The 21807-nt window shown below is 40.4% G+C and overlaps 1 protein-coding gene across 3 annotated transcripts in view; it reads right to left on the bottom strand.

Annotated features, from left to right (window-relative positions):
• NKAIN3 (sodium/potassium transporting ATPase interacting 3) overlaps positions 1 to 19680 on the bottom strand; it is a 341572-nt gene extending 321892 nt beyond the window's left edge. For all 3 annotated transcript variants that reach the window (XM_053996752.1, XM_053996770.1, XM_053996743.1), the window contains exon 1: positions 19387 to 19680. In XM_053996752.1, coding sequence (XP_053852727.1) covers positions 19387 to 19440 — 54 coding nt within the window. In that variant the 5' untranslated portion in view covers positions 19441 to 19680. The remainder of the gene's footprint in view (positions 1 to 19386) is intronic.
• Between the last annotated feature and the right edge of the window lie 2127 nt (positions 19681 to 21807).

Below are 21807 nucleotides of genomic sequence, written 5' to 3'. Positions count from 1 at the left end.
GAAATAATGATAATAATTGAAAATACACCCTTACATATTTTGAAATTCCAGTAAGCTTTGAGCATTCAAAGAACACCAACAAGTAGAAGGCAATATCAAAATGCTATGATCAATATGCAGAAAAAAAAAATCCTAGATCATCCAGCATATTTCCAAGCTTTGGATATATGATTTTCAAACAGAATAAACTGTGTGACTCCACTTCTCAAAAATTAGGATGAGGCATTAGTGGGAAAAAAACCTATGAAAATGCTAAGTGCCAGGATTTTCCTTTAGGAATTTACAGTAGATCTGTAAGTCTTGGCATGCTTGCCCCCCCACGACAATATAGTATATTATCAGCAATATTCCCAGCTAAATTCCAGCCAAGAGGAAGATCTCTCTCCTGAAAATTACTTTTGAACATAGTTCTATGAGGATTTACTAGTAGATATTCACTAAGCCACCAAGAGAAGACATTAATTATAAAGTGTATGGTTTCAAAAATATTTATTTAGCAGTCTAAGGTGAGAACAAAGAAAAAGCATACACAATTCTCAAGATTAATCAAAGTCTAAACTGCCACTCAAACCACTTTTTTTTTTCTCCACATGCGTGGGTTTTTCCACTAGCAATAGTCACTTTAACCACTTCATTGATCACTCAGCAATTACAGTCTTGGGCAAAACAGACTTGATTTGGTGAAATGAATTCAATTTACTACAATTCAAATCACTGTAGGAAAAAGAGAAGCAGAACTTTTTCTCTCACATATCCTCCTGGATGCAATTACTTCTGCCCAATAACTTTTCCCCCTTCTTAAATATGCTACTACAGAGGCATTACAGCTGCTGCTGACTTGGCCAGCGGCAGATCCATCTTGGAGCCAGCTGGAATGGGCTCTGTAAGGCATAGGGGAAGCGTCTGGCAGCTTCTCACTGAAGCATCTCTCGTGGCCTCCCTGCTACCAAAATCCTGCCATACATACCAAATATACACATTAAAAGGGAAAAGAACTGGAAATAATTGTCTTACACTGAAGCAAATGAGAATTAAAATGCACTAGGACTGGATCTAGCAGCAGTGTTAATGAGCAGCATCTCCATGTCATGCATCCAAAAACTTTTCATTAGAGAAGGGGATACTTACCCCATCATTCCCAGGTAAATCCATGTCTGCACATGGCACTGGGACGTATTTTCTAGTTGTAAGGAAACTTAAGCAGCAGAAAGATAAGGTTTCAACAACTACAGAATCATACAATCATTTAGGTTGGAAAAGTTCTTTAAGATCATCAAGTCCAACCATCAACCTAATGCCAATGCCACCACTAAACCGTGTCCCTCAGTCACACATCTCTATGTCTTTTAAATACCTTCATGTATGGTGACTCAATCGCTTCCCTGGGCAGCCTGTTCCAACGCTTGACAACCCCCACTCAGGGAAGACATTTTTCCAAATATCACTTGTTAGGAGAAGACACTGACTCCCACTTCACTACAACCTTCTTTCAAGTAGTCATAAGAGAGCAATAAGGTTGACCCTGGGCCTCCTTCTCTCTAGGCTAAACAGCCCCAGCTCCCTCAGCTGCTCTTCAAAGGATTTTGTGCTCCAGACTCCTCACCATCTCTGTCTGCCCTTCTCTGGACATGCTCCAGCACCTCTATGTTCTTGTAGTGAAGGGCCCAAAACTGAACACAGGATTTGAGATTTGGCCTCACCAGTGCTGAGTACAGGGGGACAATACCTGCCCTGGTTCTGCTGGACACACTAGTTCTGATCCAAGCCAGCATGCCATGTGTCTTCTTGGCCACCTGGGTACACACTGGCTCATGTTCAACTGGCTGTTGATCAGCAGCCCCAGGTGCTTCTCTTCTGAGCAGCTTTCCAGCCACTCTGTCCCCAGTCTGCAGCGCTGGATGGGGTTGTTGTGACCCAAAGGCAAGACTGGGCTTTGCTGTCCTGTTGAATCTCTTAAAATTGGCCTTGGCCCATCAATCCAGCCCATCCAGATCCCTCTGCAGAGCCTTCTTGCCCTCTAGCAGATCAACACTCCTGCCAAACTTGATGTCATCTGCAAACTGAGGGTGCCCTCGATTGCCTCAGCCAGTTGATAAAGATATTAAACAAGTCAGGCACCAAAACTGAGCCCTGGGCAACACCACCTGTTGGTGTTAAATCCAGCTGCCAGCTGGATTTAAGAGCATTCACCACCAATCCCCAGACCCAGCCATCCAGACAAAAGTTTTTACCCAGCAAAAAGTGTACGTGTCCAAGTCGCAAGCAGTCAATCTCTCTAGAAGAATGCTGTGGAAAATGGTGTCAGAAGCTTTAATAAACTCCAGGTAAAAATCATCTACATCCTTTCCACTGGGTGGGTCACCTTATCATAGCAGAAGATCAGGTTGGTCAGCAGCACCTGCCTTTCACAGGCTCATGTTGACTGGAATGATCCAATATGAAATGTGTTTAAATATGATTCAAGACAAAAAATATCCACTCAGTAAATGGCTTTGGGCAGTCTAAGGCATGGTAACCCTTGTACATCCAGTAAACAGCTACAGAAGAACATGTATAGGGAAGGAAACTATTCCAAGATGGGAAAATATGCATTTCTAAGTCACCAGCAGTTATTCAGGGGACATGGGCCTTTTGTCAAGTTTGTGAGAAACTGCAAGCTCTCTAGATCAACAACAAAGAATCAGAGAAGGTGAGGCTTATGAAGAAGATAAGAAGTAAGCAGGCTTACTGGCTTTATTTAGAATCTGTGCAATGAGGAGTACCCTGGGGATCAATATGTTTATCAGAGGTTAGCTGATATTTGAAAAGAGTAAGGTTGGAATGATACAGCAACAGAAACAAGATCCTCACATACAAAAGCATATTCTTTTTCTTCTGCCATTGCTCTCCTTCCTATCCTTTCAACTGTTTATTTTCTGTCATTATTAGAACCCTTGACAACTAATTTTTAAAGCAACAAAACACATGCATAAAACAAACATATTTGGTCTAATTCATAATTGACAAAAGGTCTTTCTGATAATCAGTGTTCTGCTAACCATTAATGAGATTCTCATTCTTCAAAACTTATCAGTTAACTCACTATTTTTAAAGGCAAAAGAGCTGCCTCAAAACCCATGCAATAGTAGCACAGGCAGCTTTCCCATTCAGTTGTTAGAATTAACAGCAGTTGAAATAATTCTCACTTTTGCATAAGCAAGTACTATCCAGTTTATATCACAAAATTGTGCCATAATTGCCCTGTACTTCTCTTAGCTCACATGAAAACTTTAAACACCACAGCTATCTGCTCTAGGATGGAAAAGCCCCTGACAGGGACATGGCTGCATCATTGGATAGATAAGAGCTGTCTTAGCCTAGTTTATACATTTAAAGAGGTGTCATAACAGCCTACAGAAAGAAAGAAAATCCTGTTGACAAATGTCACATCTAAACCAAAAGGCTCCTGTAATGAAGCTATGCCAATAGTGCTAAGACTGCAACCCACAAATTAGAAAAAACCTTATCATTATGTAACACTACAAAGTTTTTGTTACATGATCTTTAGATCTGACTTCTATTGCAAGTCCTTTGTGGGTTTTAATTCAGCCTGTGCACTTTTCCTTTCAGCCATTTCTGAAATCAGGGTCAAAAGCAGCCACAAGAGATCATCTGCCTCCAGACAGAATCAACTGTATAAACAATACATTCTTAATCAAACATCCTGTAAAAGGACCCCTAATCCCTGGGAAATTTGCTGTTTTCATAGAAAAGTAAAGATGGAGAAGTGTTTAACCCACACAGTATATATACTTTGCATGTAAAAATAATTCCTCAACGAGAGAATGGGGAAAAATATTCACCATTCAAACCAGAATCATAACCCTTTTGCCACAAAATTCAGTGAGAATATTTCTTTTTTTTCAAAGGCAATAAAACTAAGCCAAGGCTTTCTTCATCTGAATAAATGACAGAGTGCACCTGTATCTGAAAACATCTTTAAAACAAGGGTTTGCCTTTCTTGTTGATACAGGCTGCCCAGGGAGGCCACAGAGTCTCCCCCTCTGGAGGGATTGAAAACCCACCTGAATGCGTCCTGTGTAACCTGTCCTAGGTGGCCCTGCCTTGGCAGATGGTTGGATGAGATGCTCTCCAGAGGTCCCCTCCAACCCAAACAATTGTGTGATTTTGTGATATTCCCACTGCCCCAGTTCTTATCACTCCTCGAGAGAAGAACTCAAATTATATATATTTCAAGAATCTTGTCTTCCATTATCAGAAAGGTTTATTATGTTTTCTTACCTTCTACCATTATTTTAGCATGATGCTGTGGAATGTATTGGTTCCAGCCCTGTTTACAGCTTTTGCTCACAACTCTTCCTTTCTTCTGAAAGGTGAACAACAGCATTAGTAATGTGTCTCTCCTCATACCTCTGGAAAGGTCTTTAGACAACAATTCCAGCCACAATAAAGTTTCTACCCTGTCAAATAAAAGTGCTAAATGTGAAGAATTCTGTTACTGCGATGTTATGATTAAGGTTATCAATAAACCACAGTGGGGAAGCCTAAATTTTGCCTCTTGCAGCAACTCTAATAAACCACAGTTAATCATCTCAAAAAAATAAAAACTAGAGGAAAACGTAAAAAAATTGAAGAAAACTGTGCATGGCTGAATACAAAACCTGAAATCACTGTGAAGATACTTGACTGATTTCCAATAGGTTTTCCATAATTTTTGTGGTTTTTTCCATTCAATATTAAAGAAGGTAATATTATATCCTGAACATACTTCTGTGTATGCTGGCCGTACTTTCAACTTCCTTATCATCATTCCTCCATGCTACTTCCAAGGAGATATAAAAATATATTCTGGAAAGGTCAGAAGTTACAGACTGAGTCTTCCCTGTAACAATAGCCTTCTGCTAAAAACTGTGAGGACTTTTACACTTTCCAAAATAGGACAAAGATGAATGAAGACAGTGTGGATAGAGACACAAATCCCCTAAAGACATGGTGATGGTATGAGAAACTACCAGTAACACCATTATAATCACAAACTCTACAAAGCATTTTATTGAAACATAGAGGTAAGAAATATTTTTAAATATACATTTAATATCAAAGCAATTTTTTCAAATATGTGAAGAACACTTAAAATCAAATATTCAGCTGTTATCTTTTAAAACTCATATTCAACAAGTAAAAATGACCAAACTTGCACTGATATTAATAGATTTACAGAGGCTAGAGAGCCACAGAAAGTGAGTTTTCAATGATTTAATAATAGAAAAAGCAAGGGATACTGACCTCATTTGTACCATCAACATACACCATGCTGCTTGTAAACACACCAGCATGACATGACCAAAATTTCCAAGGAAAAATCTGTATTTGTGCTATGAAAAAGCATGAACACTTCAATTTCCAGGCAATCTTTTCTGAGAATTTGAAAGCATCCAACAAGAAAAGCTTATAAAAGATGAATGGTTATCTTGTTCTTAAGACATGAGCCTGAGTTTCTTCCCTGGCTTTATCCCAACTTCTCTATGGCCTCAAGCAAGGTCTACTAGCAGCAATAGCAGTAAAAGGCTACAAATTCACTTTCGAGCATAGCTCTGAGAAATAGTTCAAAGCTCTCTAAAGACTAAGCAAGAAGGACAGAAACAGATTTACTAAGCAGGAGGGGTTATTGGTAAGATTCAATGCTGTATTAGGATTATTACTGGTAGAGTAAAAACTATACAAAAAAAACCTGGCAATTAACAGAATAAAAATGGTCCACTTAAAATTACACCTACATCAGCTAAATAATATGGGGAAAGTTTATTCTACACTAGGTCTTGTGTATAGTTTTAAGAAACAGAACTCCAGAAATCAAAATAGCAAGATATTTGCAGGGGAACTCTAGAAAATATGATGCAATTTCCAACACAGTTCTGAGAATCTGCTCCTGTGCTGAGCCTCAGTCATGGGGGAGCAAAGGCAAAACCATTCCAGATGACCCTGGCCATTAGTAGCAGGTTATTAATGCACCATGGAGATTTTGTTGGTGTACTTCTCTGCCACAAGAGTTCTCTAACTCTCTCGGCTAACTAACTTCACCATTCCTAGGTGCACACTGGCTTCCCTCTGGCCATCTCCAAGCAGAACAAACATGTCACTGCCTCCATCAACTTGTGTAGCAAACACAATACTTCTCTAACTTAAGAGGTCTTTGAATTCTTTATGCATGCCAAATAATAACCATTATAGGAAAAAGTCTCACACTGTCATGCAGCCAATATTTCTAATGCAAAACTGGAATTGTGTATGAATAGGCACTCACATAGCAAAAAGGGAAACATTTTATAAAGACTGTGTATGAGGCTTAAAGACATCATTATATAAGAAAATGGCCTCCAAATCAGATGTATTTTCTTGCTTATTCAGATATCAGCATATATTAACTTCTGACATTTGAAAAGCTTTTGTTCACAACTAATAGAATGAGAGCAAAACAGACTTTAAAAGCATCTTAAAGTAATGGAAGATTTAATAAAAAAATAATACACTTTTAGTCTAGCAAAAAATGTGAGCATATTAATAATAGATGACCAGCACTACTCAGCATGATGTAGGGATCCATGCAATGTTACAAGGCTAAGTCTCACGCTGGTGAAATGCCAGCTGGTAACCCTTATAGAGTCACTATGTGTGAAAGAAAACTTCCCTTGAGGATGTCCAGTGGGTATATTCTCAACCACAACACTTTTCAGATTAGAAGAGGGTACTCATTTTTGCAGGCTTCCTAATGGTTTGGTGACTTCATCTAATGGCACCTGCTAATAGTGCTTGCACTCACCAAGCCCAGTCAGCAGCACAGCTGCCTCAGTTACAGCTCAATCCCTCTGAGCAGTGATGCCACTGAGTGAGGATGTCAGCACCTGTAGCTCCTGCTGCTCTCTGTGGGTGATGAGGTTGCTCGCTCTGATAGAGGAGGTGCTCAGCATTTAGCACAGTCAGACTGGTGTGCCTCTGATACTTTAGGTTCTTTAAAGTCACAGAGATTACCCTTTAAACACCAGCATAATTTATTGCTTCACTTTTAGAGGAAGAGAATTGAATGTGAGCAGGCTGCCTTGGAAATTACTCATCTGCCTAGACAGTTGGAATTAGATGTGCATTTGTCATTCAGAGAAAATGCAACAATTAAGGTTTGCCACGCAGGAGATTTGGATTTCTTCTTGCTATTGCAGTGAATATTCTGTATTTTTTTGGCCAATTCCAGTCACCAAAAACTGGATTGAGCAAATGAATTGACAAAGTACCATAATAAGAAAACCATGAACTCATAGTCCTTTTAGTACAAATTGAACAGTGCTTCCATCAGCACAAGACTTAAAACTGCCCCTTCCCTGTATACAGATGGCCAGTTCCAGTATTCTGAGGATACTCATTTATTTTCCTGTTATCCAGAATGTCCTTAAGAGACTGACTCTTGTCTTCCCCAATTGCCTGTGGCCAGAGGTGACAACACAAGGGGGAATCCACAAAGAAGCATCCCATCAATGCAGATGTAAGTATTTGCAAGTCTCATTCTGCAGGACAGCTAATTGTGTAGGGATCAACTCAAATCTGTCACCTCCTGAAAATAATCTTTCCAGAAGAGAATCCATGCTTACTATGTTCCTCCTGAAGCAGAAAGAGAGTCTTTGCAATATATTTTAGCACTTCTAAAACACTTTGCAAAGAGTACACAAATAAAAAGAAAAGCGTTCTCCAAATTATGAGCCCACTCAAATACAGTGAACTAGCGTATTGAAGTGTAAATATGCTCACATGAGGCCAATATAAAAAAAAATAATCATAACTGTGTGTAGAAACATGAAGAACCACCAAGCATAAAACCAGCCTGAACTACGACTCCAGAAATTTTCTGTAGAGCATAAAGAAAAACATTTGCATGCTTCTTTTTCTGACTCCATTATCTGTTTTGGTTTGTAAGAGCTTGAGGCAGTCTGTATCTCAGACACACGTCCAGAACCAACCTCAGCTGGAGTGTGCTTCAAATGATCTCTAAAAGGGGAAACCCAGCCCTGAAGTTGGGGCATTATTTACTTCAGCTTCTCAAGAGAAGAATACACACAGTGAAACCCCAGCAGTATTGGAGCCCTCCAGCATGACTGACATGTGGACCAAGTACAGTCCAGCCTAGAAATCTCAGCAAAAACTAAGAAATTCACACAGCCAAGAATTTCAAGGGTCAGATAGGCCAAGAGAACCAAATACATAATAAAGCTAAAAAATAAATAATTAAATTAATACAGCTCCAATTAATATACCAGAATCTCATTTCAGTGAGATCCTGGGTTAACCTGATACTCTTTTGGCCACAAGGCAGTGCACAAAGAGTTCCTCAGCTTTCAGTGCAAGTATCAGATACTGACTAAAACACTGAAATCAGGAACTTGTCATGGATACAAAATTGCAATGAAATTATTTGATGGGGTGTCAGTATCATCCTGGTGAGGCTGTTTTACACCTGCATTGTCGCTGTGCAAGGCAGCACACCACATCTCAGCTGCACAGGCTACTCTTTGAAAGAGTTATCAGTGCAATTCAATTGATCAGTGTAATTCAATTGATTACAGTTGTACAGATTAACAAATGTAACTGGTTACACTTAAATGTAAACACACATCTTCATGATGGCTAACTCATGAAAAAAACATATTAGAGAAATGAGAGAAAGGAAGGGCTTCATAATTTAATCCAACTTAAATAAACCTTGGCACCTTGTGGTTACTTCTGGCACAACTCAGTCAGCTTTGGCTTTCATCAAACCACTATGACTAAATTATACATTAGCAATATAAACATAAAGCCATTCATGGCAACTAATATATTTCAACATATATTATTATTATATATATAACTTTCTTCTGACAGTTGAATGAAGTTTCGATATAGGGTACTGCTGTTCATATGTCTAATTTTTCAGTGTAAATCCAGGCTTGGAAGCATTTTTTTCAGTCCCTCCTAATACTCCCATTCCAAGTGCTCTAATAAGTGCATTACAGTTGATGGCACTACTAGTTCATCTATCTGTTATCACCACATTTTGGTTCATATTCTCTTCTTTTCTGAACTAACCAGACCTTTTCATAATGCTGTGCAAAAAACATGTGAAGAACCACAAATAACTGTGGCAACTATACAAGTAAAGAAAACTTACATTGTATAGTTGCAAAACACTTAGATAAGAACACTGTATGGGGCCCATTTACAATCACAAATGAATTTTAACAGTCTTGACTGGTTTGGGGAACAGGGTCTGAATCTTACTATGACAAACAGATGAAGATCAGAATTTGGATGTTGTTCCGAAATAACTGGGAGGAGAGTTGGGAGCAAATAATTTGGCTCCAGAAAAAAGAAAAAAAAAAAAAAAAAAAAAAAAAAAAAAAAAAAAAAAAATAGATGTGAAAATGGAAATAGTACATCCTTTCACAGCTAGGCATTTGAGCCAAGATTTCCTGTTGATGTGAACAGAAATGGTTTATCAGAAGAAGAATGAGGCTGAGCACAAATCTGTGACCTAAGAATTGGAAACAGAGATAGTTGAGAAAAATGTCTCCCAATTTTAGGCATTTTTTAGACTTCCTGAATGCTCATGTTGGTGGGGACACTAAAACAGGTATTTTACAAATGACTATAAACTAACTGACTGACTATAGTCTGATTAAAGAATCTTCAGTAGCTATGGGGAACTCCATGGGAAGACCATCTATCTTCAGTATTCTGAGTAGCTCCATCTGCATTAGAGGACGCAGAGGCTTTTCAGTTTCTATGATGAAAATTATCCAATCAGTAGGAGCAGCAAGGCTTCTGTTCCAGTTAAAATATAAACATACTTACCCTGGTGATGTCTACTTAATTAATGAAACAAATATATATTAGAGAAATTAAACACCCTGCTTACTCTGCAATAGAAAGAGCAAAATTTTAGCAGGAAAAATAAACAGCTCACTGGCAGAGGCAAATTATATACTGTTGTGATCTTATTCCTGTACTATAATGCACTACAGTTTCCAGCTTCAGAATTCTTCAGCTGTTTATTTGTTGATGGTGGAGACTAAACTTCCAGAATAATGTTTTTCTATGTGCTCCATTTTAACAGAATTCTGTTACCAAAATGCATTTAGACATGAGTTTTTTCCAGTCCATCTAAGAAGCTGCACTTAATTGGAAGGTTTTTTGGGGGGGATTTGGTTTTGTTTTGTTTTCTAGGCTGATACAGATTTACATGTCTACTCATTTCCACTGTGGCTTGTGCTGAGCTTCACTTGCACACTCCTAAGCTCCAGGAGCCCTTTGCTCACAGGAGATTCCAGGAACTGCCAACAGGGCAGTGAAGTTGCAACATTCCCAGGACAACACAGAGTAGTCAAGGCTCAACCAAAGGCAAAAACTAGAGCTGGATGAGAAACATGCCAGTCATTCCAATCTCCCTAGGAAACATCATCATCATTATATGATTTTGCTCCCCTGGCATTTTTTATTCAAAGGGTTTGACACTAACACAGCAACTTCACAACAGAATAGTGAGCAAGTGGCACAGCAGCAGCAGCAGTATGTTAGAACAGATAAATAAAAATCTTCTCCTTAAGATCTTATTTTCAGTGAAACCTTAGGCAGGAATTCCTCCCACACACAGAGAAAACTTTCATCTCTCTGATGAAGAGGGCTTCCACATCCCACTTTTTTTACACTCATCTAAATACACCTTTCCATACTTTTCATCCCATGCTCCCACAATCTCCTTAACTATAAAAGTATTTCAGAATCTTCCTGTTCATGCTTCATCTCCTAAGTATTATTCTACTTTGCTATATCTGTAGTTCCTTTGGTGTGTGTCAAAACCCTTCTCAGAGAATTTCATTGGGCTCATTGTCAAGCATATACCCTTTATATATATTTATACTTACTCTCAGCCAAAACCTCTGTACTGATAACCTGAAAAAAAAAACTCTTAAAAAAGAGACCTGTGGAAGAACCAAGTGTGATTATTCAAGATTAACTCTCAACATAAATAATTGGCTTACAATTATCTTCCTTCTGCATTTCATAAAGTTTTCAATTTTATTTCTTTGCAGCATTCACTTCCATAAGGGATATTTTTCTGGCTGAAACCGGCTGTTCTATTAGGTAGAAAAGTCTCCTTTTTCCTTTTCTTTTTACTGTACTACTGGCATTCACCAGGTGGAAGAGGCTCACTGCTGCCTTTGCTTGAACCTACCATTATAAAGAGCCTATATGTAAAAGAATGACTTTCAGCAACTTTAATGAGAGATGTAGGGCATTCAGCAACTTGTAAGAACAAGTCCCCAATCACCACAGCATTAAAAAATCCATCTGAGTTGAGATTACATGCAAGACAGGGCTCTGTTTGAAGAAAGACAAGATGATAAGGAAGTATAGTAAAAAGTAAAAGGTCTAAAATAAAATCTTTTACTACCATTTCATTACCAGGGTCTTAAGCACTCTGTATGTTCCTGAGATCAGAGTACAGTGATAATGCCACCTACCACTGTCCTTTGCAGACCTACCAAAGGCATAGATCCATGGCAAGACTACAAAGATTTCACTGGTCACAGACAGAAGCAAAAAAAAGATAGCCCATGACTCAGTAAAACCTGTCATAGTGCTGCTGGCACAGCTGTGTCAAGGAATTGCAAGTCTCACTCAGCGTAGGAGTGTCTGATCCAAAACCTGCTGCCATACCCTTTAGGAAGGTATGCACTAACTGCTCGTGAGAGATGAGAAGAAAACTGTTTCATCTTGGACAAAACTGAGCTGCTTCAAGATTTAAAGCGAGACACTTTCTATTTGCTACTGCCCAAATTTTGTTTTCAAGACAAATTGTACTAAATAAAAAGTAGTAAGAGATGTTCTTTCTGACCAATAAAAAATATTAAATTTACACAAAAACAACGCAATTAACATTATTGCTCATTTTAATTTGATATCAGTTGTAAAGCTTACAGAGATATCAGGTCTAGCGTGAACTAAGGTAGTGGTGCAAACTTCATTGCACTATCATGCTAGCACCCCTCATAAGCTGACTTGAAGGAAACTTGGGCAAAACCATAATTTTCATCTTCACAGTACCATTCCCACCAACCTTCACCCTTCTTGTACAACATAAAAGGTGGAAATTAGGACCAATCTCTATATTAAGATGACATTTTTATACTGAGGCTATAGCAAGACCAGTATAATTTAATATAAACATTTCATAATGACATTTGCCCTTATCTAACCTGCAGTGAATTTCAAAATGTGACCTAGAGGTGAAAAACTCAGTATCATGTTATCAGTTTCCTGAACCACACAGTCACTTATTATTGCTCCTTCATATTAGTCATCTAGAACCAAAAATGTGCAGTTCGTGTCCCTGTACAGACAGAAGTAAAAGATTTTTGCCCCAAAATGACTGCTTAGCAATTAATTACAAGACTGACTGAATGAAATACATTTCCCTTCAATATTAATGAGTTCAAAAGATCTGATATACTACATTGTATCACAGCATTGTTACTTATGAAATAATAAATCTCAAGGCAATCACAGGTACTTCTCATTTATTTAAACAGAGTTTGACACCAAGAGATACAACAGAATACTAGAATTGGTATTGCCGTATCAAGCCTATTTACACTGCATTAAAAACACAACAAATTACAAAAGTAATTATTTCAAAATAACTCAAATTACTGTGTATTTTAAATACTCTTCTCACAAAGAATTGAAGACCCTTATTCCTTATGCTCCAGTAAGATCATATAATCACAGGATAACCTAAGTTGCAAGAAATCTCTGGAGGTCATCTGGTAAAATCTTTATTCATAGCAGGGCCAAATTTGACATCGGATAAATTTCAGTTAGATCAGGCTTTTGAGAGCTATGATTAGCTCAATTTGAATTTATTCAAGGATGGAGTTTCCAAAACGTCTTTCAAAAACATGATCCAATAAATCCACTATTACTTTTTTTTCTAGTATTCAGTCAGAATTTCCCCCACATTGCATCCTGGATCCTTTGCCTCTCGGCTTCACCGAGAACATCCAAGAAGTGATCATCTTAGCAAGTATGGAAAGCATTCATTTACTCCAGTTCTAATCAAGTGAAGTATAAAACTTCCATTCACTTTTCTTGTACAATATCAGGGCCAATGATTGTTCTGACTGGTTTGACTCTTTCTTTGGTCGTCTAATCAATTAAATTCATATCATAGAGGGGCCAAAATGCAACACTTTTACCTGAAAAATTAAGGTATTGTGATTTTATTACTTATTTGTCAATTTAGCAATTTGGTCCTAAAATTAAAAGAGCCTCTTTGTACCTGTAAGATCCAAGTAAGATACAGATTGAAAACATAAGCTAAGACTAACTAATCCTACAAGTTTTTATTTCAGATCTAAACCTCAAAAAATTGGCTATATTTCAATACCACCTAAACAACTGCAAGTGCAATCAATCCCATATGATCTCAAAAAATACACCTATGAAGTATTCAAGTTCTGCAAGTCCTACCCAAATTCCATTTAGATTCAACAATACTATCCTGAATTCCAATGACTTTCCAAACCACAGTATTTGTTTCTTAGTACCAAGAATGAAGTCTAGGTAGAATGTAGCAGATCTTGAAATAGAAGCAGATCAGCAGCATAACTGAATGTTCTTAACATAACTATTTACAAAATTTTCTGGTCTTATAGACAAGAAGAGCAGCTATATTATTCACAATTTTCAGTGTATTAATTGTCATTATTATCATTGAAATCTTAACTCTTTAATTTCATCAGTATAAATATATTCATTAAATATTTATATTACAATTTACCATCCCTCAGCCATACAGCAGCCAGGAATTATAGAAAAATAGCCTGCTGTGGTGGATGGAGTCTAAAACTAAGCAAGAGCTGCATGATTCTTTTCACAAATTTACCCAGTTCAGAAATTCACCCAGTTCAGAAATTTCAAAGTGCTCTGAAAGTTCATGTTTCCTCAAGTTTTGAGATTCTAACTTTGGAACACTGCACAGAGGAAGTCTTACATGAAGCTTTGACAAGAGGGGATTTCACTTCTGAAGCTGAATTTCTGGTGCATGGAGAGGTTAAATCCTACAGTGTTGATGAGCTCAGAATGTGTGTTTTATTAATAGATAACTCCCCCGAATTTTGAAAATAAAACAAAAACACAAAGTGGAAAACAGTGTTCGTTTTTACTCTCTTGCTCCTGATGAGAGAGGTCCTAAAACCTAAAAATATAATACCATATATTTTTTGGATTCTATATATTTAACTCAAGTAGTTCTACTGGATGCAGCATATTAGTTCCAATGTTAAGGTTAAATACAACTATACACCCACATGACAAGTGTATCAGCCTCTTAGGTATATCCACCAGCAATGGTTACATGTTTTGGAAATGTCATATGAGTTATCAGAGGAAAACACCATTCCCTCCTCAGCTGTTATAACAGAAAGTGCAACATCCTGCAACCAGGGAATTGTTCAGGGCTCAAACCCCAAGCTTTCTCCATTCTTGCTAGTACAATAGGCACTCCCTCCACTTCCTCCTCTTTTATCAGTGGACAGATGCTTCATCTCCAGATCAATGGGCTGGTGATTCTTTTATCAACATAAAAAGTAGAGCAATTTATTGGTTCAAAGATTTTACTTTCTCAAATTTATCAATTCCCTTGAATCCCTGAGCTGTTAACTGAATAACTGGTATCTATCAGTTCTAACATACAATCACCAAGAGTCAAAGTTATAGAGCATCCAGCTCTATAAAGTATTTAAAAATTAGATGAAAATCTATGCATGATATATACATACATCGCTTCTTCACATAACTGCTGAAATTCTATGATGTCCAATAACAAATGATTAAACAGTATTGTTTATTCTAATGGATACTGTCTCATCTCCAAATGTAAGGATTTACATACATCAATATAATTAATGTTAATGGCAATCATAAATATAAATCTTCTGAATATTGAAAGGAATTAGGCTGTTAAAATGACCAAACAAACAGTACAAAACATTAGTACATAGAAGTTGTGTTTCCACTGGAATAATTTTTCAGTGTGGCCTGCTGACACTTTCATTATTTGGAAAATAACAGGTTAAGTAGGGAACAGCCTATTTTACACTAGCTATAACTGGATAAACGATACACTTCTAAATCAGGACCTACAGAATGAACACAGTGCAGAGGAGCCCAAGGATAAACACATGAAATGAGACTGTCAAAGTCATGAAGGGATTTAGTCACACTTTCCATCAACCATCCCTTCACCACCTTGAAAATCCCATTCGCCATCTCTGTATTTAGAGTTCTTTGTGTTTGTTTATCTATATACTTGTATGTCCCAAAAACTTCCACTTATTGTAAGTGCTGAAACAACATTATCCTGCAAAGGTAGTTTCTCAGAAACACATTTTCAAACCAGCATGAAGGTTTTCACTGTGTGACATTTATTAACACCAATTGGATTCACACAGCTAAATCTTGCTGCAATTCATTGTCAATTTACCCCTTCCAGAATTTAATATTTTTGGAATTTGTTTTATTAGCAAAACATTTTCATCTTTCAGTGTTTTATGGCATGGTGTCTGCAATAGCACAGGCACAATCTCTGCCAGCTGGTTTAATTTTCTAGTACAGACAAGGCCAATGTCTCAAGATTTCTAGTGGCATCACTAAGAATTATGGCTGAAATCCAAAATATTCATATATTCTTATGATATATTTTCCCAATGTATACATAGCTCCTAATAATCTTAATGACATATTTATGCACAAAAAGATACACATACACTTCATTGTTCTTTGCTCAGACATCTTGGGCAATGGCATATGACAATGCTTCAGTCAGGAAGAGTAAAACAATGAAAGATCAAGGAGGGGCGGTGGAGAAAGATAAGTTCTCCTTACACAAAATTTCCTTGGTTTTCAGAAGCAGAATCCACCTGAAGGGGTACAAAAAAAAACTGAAAGTGACTAAGAGCTTTTCCTGAACTTGTGCCACCTACTTCCATCTCAATGGTTTTTTTTTCCATGTTACACATAATGATATGGATTCCCATTTATAAATGAAGTTATTATTAAATGATAGAAGACTACTTACAGACTGTCCTTAGGATTACTGAATGAAACATTTAAATGTGTTCATTATAAAAAATGGAAAAGGTGTCAGCCAAAAACCTCCACTTTCATGGATTAACGCATGACTGAAAATCACTGTTATTTCCATTTTATGTCAAAAATCTCCTGACCAACAGCACTGAAAATTACAAGCAAATCTTCTCGCAGTTAACACACATAATGGGTTAACATTTATTCACAGTAATGCAATAAGTTTTCTTCTTCACTTTTGCTTCGACTGTTTATATGTTGCTGGGATAAAGAAGGCAAAAGTTAGAGAAGACTAAAGTTTTAAAGAATGAAGAAACTGTGCCTTAAGGACATTGAACAGTGCACTCTTCTTTAGAACAAGAAGCAAATCTTGTTTATGAACATGTCTCCAGGGATTTGGCTTTTTTACTTTCCATCTTATACAGAAGAGAATCTACATAGTACACACATGCTATGAAAGCTAACTGTATTTAATTAGGTACTTCTTTCTCAGGTAATATCTAAAAGTTAATCCTAAGGCTAAGCCTGAGCTGTTGCCCTTCTCAGACATGACCAGAACACAACTAATGTAAACAACTGCTCTTTTTAAAATATGTGCCCATATGTTTCCTTTTTAAAGTTTTTCCTCAAGTTGTATAAATCATCAGTACTTCTGAAATTCTACAAGTTAGCACTACAAGTGCTTGGATTTTGTAAGATTTAATCTAAATGTTGCTTACAATCACCCCTCCATAAGTGGATGGAAAGTAAAATAAATCTCAATGAGAGTAATGTCCAGGGATGCTGTTTTGCTGCATATGTGATGAATATAAATTCATCACCTCTAAGATACTAGAAAAATATTAAACTCTATGTGGTGTTAACTTCTATGTATATAAACTGAACACTACCACCACTGAGATCATGGACAGCATCTGAGCTTTAAGTTCATGCGTCGTGGTTCAGGAATGATACTCCCCAGTTTAGTTCTCCCACTGAGACTCCCGAGATCATGCTGCCACTCTCTCCTCCCCCATCCCCTCTCCCTATCCCCTACAGGTGCTTGGAGAGGAGAATTAGAGGCACAAAAAGCACAGATCATGGGATGAGATAAGAACAATTTACTGGAAACAGCAATGAGATAAGAAAAGGAACAGTAACATCAACAATACTGATATCAAAAGCGTGCTGAAGAGGGCATGATTCACATGCAAAATGCTCGATCCAGCCCCACCAGACCCACAGCCACGCATCCAAGCTCCCCCTGGCTTGGAACCAGGGCCACCCCACTGCTCTCCCCAGCTTGGGACTGGTGCCACTCTACCCCAAATGGAAGGAACCCATTCTCCCTGGAAGAGAGTCTTTTCCTCCACCCCTGGCAACGACGTGAGGTAGTACAGGATAACCTCCAGGTCCTAGCTATGTCCTCCTCCAGGCTACTGCAAAAAAAATTAATCCCGTCTTGGTTGGAACCAGGACATAATATCCACTAGGTTACTTCTTGAATATAAAGAAAGACTTCTATTTTTAAATGAAAATAAAGTAAAATGACAGCATTTTGCCATACAGACATTTATCAGCACCTGAAAGACATAGATATGACAGTAGAACATCACTATAAAACGTGTAAGAACAGCAGAAAAAACTATGCATTGAAGTAATTTTTGAAAGTTGTTATATCATCTGATAGGTCTTTTATAAAACATGACTCTTTTCCTGAAATACTTTTTATGCATTTCTCTACAGATTATGGTGGCCATTCACACTTTACTTCAATTTTTATAGACTCCCAGTAATTCCACAGAATAGTAAATACAGTTATTATAATTCTAATAACTGGCAAAGAGATATATTTGAAGAAATAGGGTTTGTTTCCCCTCCCACATGCTCGTGATGTAAATCAGGAGCAATTCTGCGGCAGTGGTTAGCACAAAACTGATACAAAACAAAAAATAAAAGCAATGTATACAAAACACTTCCCTTACACTAAGTGCAAATCGTATGCCTCCTCTGTTTCTGGGCAAGGTTCTGCCGTTGAGTTACTTATACCACACTAAGTCCATCACTCTATTCACATGTGAATAAGGTCCAGGCTCACACTGGAAACAATGGAGATACACCAGTTTACACAGGCTAAGAACCTGGCACAGAGCCTTGAAAATGAAAGGGGATTTTCAAACAAATGCAATATGTACAATTACTCCTGGAGTATTACCTCTGAAACAGAAGCGATTTGAAAGTGCTGTAAGAGAAAAATAGAAAGCTCGCAAAGGATTACGAATATAAACAAACAACCCCCCCCACACACACACACTAAATGCATCCCACTTTTCTTCTTTACAGACACACACACACAAGGAACTCCACTCGTTTTAAGAGATATCATGTGGCAAAATGATGGCACTGAGTCACTAGAAAAGAGAAAAATCTTTTAAAACACTCTTGGGACCAGGGACTAACGTTAAGGGGAGAGCATTATTTTATCATCCTGCTAATGAGCCAGATGAAGGATTATTGTTGTTCGGCGGTGATTTATCTCAACAACTCTTTTCTCTAAAATAAATATGCGAACTCCACTAAACAAAGAGAAGAAGCGGCACCGTTCCGTTGCTTCAATTGCACGCTGAGGAATACTTAAGCCAAGCAAAGGAACCCCAAAAAAAGTCAAGGGAGAGGGCCGGCACACGCCGCTTTTACACAGGTTAAGAAAAATAGAAAAAGAAAGATGCGGCGATCCTGGTCCCCGCATCTTCCCACCGCGCCGGCAGCGCCCAGCAGTGTCCGGCCCCGCCGCCGCCCCGCGGGCACTGACCGGGGGCACCGTCACCTCATTCTCCCCCCCGGCCTCTACTTTGAGCGGACGGGGAGAGCCCCTGCCCGGAACCAGCGGGGAGTGACACCTTCTCGAAGCGACACCAGGGCGAGGGAGCCGCTCTCCCGCAGGCAGGGAGCGCTGACAGCCGCCCGGGCTGGGGCGCCGCGGCACCCGCCTCGGGTCGCCGGCCCTCTCCGTCCCCCAGCCACGGGGCCGCTCTGGCCCCACGCCGCGTCGCACCGCGAAACTTACGGGTCGGGGCGCGGGGGCGCGGGGCGGGCGCGCCGTCGGGGCTGCGGGCGCGGACAGCTCCGAGGCCGGGCCAGCGCCGCTCCGCGCCCCCGGCGGCCGGGCCCGGGCCGGGGAGACAGCGCCCGTCCCTGCCCACCCCCCGCAAAGCCGAAGCGTGCCCCGGCACTCACCAGCTGCAGCGAGCAGAGGAAGATCAGCGTGCAGCGCCCCGTGCAGCAGCCCATGGTGGCAGCCGGAGAGCCGCCGCCGCTGCTCCGCTTCTTCCCTCCCGCACTGGCGCGGCCCCGGAGGCGAGCGGGGGGCTCACCGCATCCGGACGGACCGGCCGGGCGTGCGTGTATCTCCCGCCTCCTGCTGCCTCGCTCCTTTGTGGAGGGGCTTCTCTTCGGCGGCGGGAAGTAGTGAGGGGAGATCGGCGCGGCCCCAGGGCTGGGAGCCGGCGGCAGCGGAGGGCTCTGCCCGGGTCTGGCTCTGGGGAAGGGGCAGCGGCCGGGGGTGGGCGTTCGCGGACCAGGGCGGGGTGGGCAGAGGGAACGCGGGTGGGGAGGCGGGGGGCGCGGGTGGGCGTGCGAGGGAGGGCGGGAGCTGTGCGAGGTGTGAACGGGAGAGGAGCGGGGGCGGCGGCGGGCTTTTCTCAGGCGCCGTGCCGGGGATCCCGGGCGGGCAGTTTGCGGGGATTTTGGAGGCTCCGAAGGCAGGCTGTGCTTGAGGAGAACTTGGCGGAAGGGGCAGGGGGTTGTGCGAACAGCGGCGGCCGCGGCAGCCCGGCGTGGGCCGCTTGTTGCGAGCGCTCAGGGAAAGTTCAAGGGACTTGGGCGGCCGAGGCGGGGAGGGGCGGGGAGCGGCGGCGGCAGCCGAGCGGCGGGGCGGGCCCGGAGCGGCCCGGCCGTGTGGCGGCCGGGGCAGCCCGGGGGCGGTCGCGGGCCATTGTTCGCCGTCCGCGCTGTGCCGGGGTCGGAGTGGGCTCCGGGGGCAGGGGAAGCAGCCAGGACCCCGATCCTCAGGGAGTCCCGCTGGCAGCGGCCGGGTGCCCTCTGCCAGCGGGTGCCGGGCGGTACCCAGTGAGCCTGTTCCCGTCCCGCCGCCCCAGCCCGGGCGGCGAGTGTCTCGGTGCTTGAGGCTGCTGCTCGGGCTGTTCCATCCCCTCCTTGTCCGCTCACCAGCGGCGCTGGGGGAAGGGGTTTCCCTTCCTGGCAGCGCCATTGTGCCAGCTCCTGCCGCCCCTCGCGAGTGTGAACTGGGAATGGGCTCCGGGGAGAGGGACTCGGCTCCGGCGGTCACCGCTCCTGGCAATGGTAAATCGAAGAGTGGTTTAGGTTGGAAACGATCTAAGATCGTCAAGATCAAGCGTTAATCCAGCACTGCCAAGTCCATAGAGACGGCAAGTACAAAGAGATGTATGAACAAACAGTGCTCTCCAGGGGCAGTTGGGAGAAACAGGATCGGTGGAGATACTGCGGCCCCTATATGTATATATGTAGTTTGGTCATAGACAAGTAATCTTCTGGGTCGGGATAATAAATCCAGATATACTCACCGTCACTTAAAAATACGGCGTGGGGATGATGTGTGGATGAAGTGTTGGCTACCTTCTTTTTTCCCCTCTCCAACAAAGTATAGATAAATTAGATTATTTTTTACAGGCATGAAGGCATGTTCCACTTACCAGACAGCACTTTCCTACAGCCGCTGTTCCACAATACAGAGACTTCTGCCACAAAACACTGAAGCTTGCCCTGGGAAAAAAAAAAAAAAAAAAAAAAAAAAAAAAAAAAAAAAAAAAAAAAAAAAAAAAAACCACAAAACACTGTCTTCTACAAGGCATTTTAGTGAGTTATCTGATTCATGTGTCTGTGAAATACACAGTATTGTGTCCCCCAAGTACATATAGCTCTTAATTTGTATATCAAATAGTAGTGACAATAATCAAGTAATTACAAGTCTACTGTAAAACAGTATTGTGTCAGATTAGATTTGGAAAGCTGCTTTTTTTTACCCTTTTCTTTGACCCTTTTAAGTAGGAAAGCATTTAAGATCGTTTTAAATACCAAACCAAAAGAGCAATAGGAAGACAAGTAAGAAGCAGATTCTGTTCATCCAGATGTATTTGACTAGATATATATTTAAGGAGCACAAAATATAACCCACATTGCACCGTATACAAAACTTTAATAAAACCACCTGAGATTTATATTTCTATGTATGACTTTTAAGACAAAATTCTACCTGGAACTAAAGTTTACTAAAGTTACGTGTTCTGAGAACATATATATTTTGAAGGATGAATACCTGAAGATATGAAAATAAACTGCAAAGGTGATAGTTGCCAAAAATCCAATGTGCCAGGCTCTTTGAGCTGGTAAATTTTATGGATAATTTTTTTTATAGAGAAGACTTACAGGAAGCATCATCTTTCTGGCCTTCACTGAAGTATTTAGTAGACTACAAAATCTTTTGAGTTAAACCAAATAATACAGAGGTTAATAATAAGAATGGCAGGATGGGTAAGGAACCAGATCAGTGAAATGCCAAGAGATAGTACTGAAAAGATTGTGCTTGTACTCACCATATTCAGGCCCTGCTTTTACATC

This window comes from Vidua macroura, chromosome 1 (assembly GCF_024509145.1).
Source record: "Vidua macroura isolate BioBank_ID:100142 chromosome 1, ASM2450914v1, whole genome shotgun sequence".
Lineage (NCBI taxonomy): Eukaryota > Metazoa > Chordata > Aves > Passeriformes > Viduidae > Vidua > Vidua macroura.
Note: the sequence above shows the minus strand (reverse complement) of the source record. Positions and strands in the feature narration are given on the sequence as shown.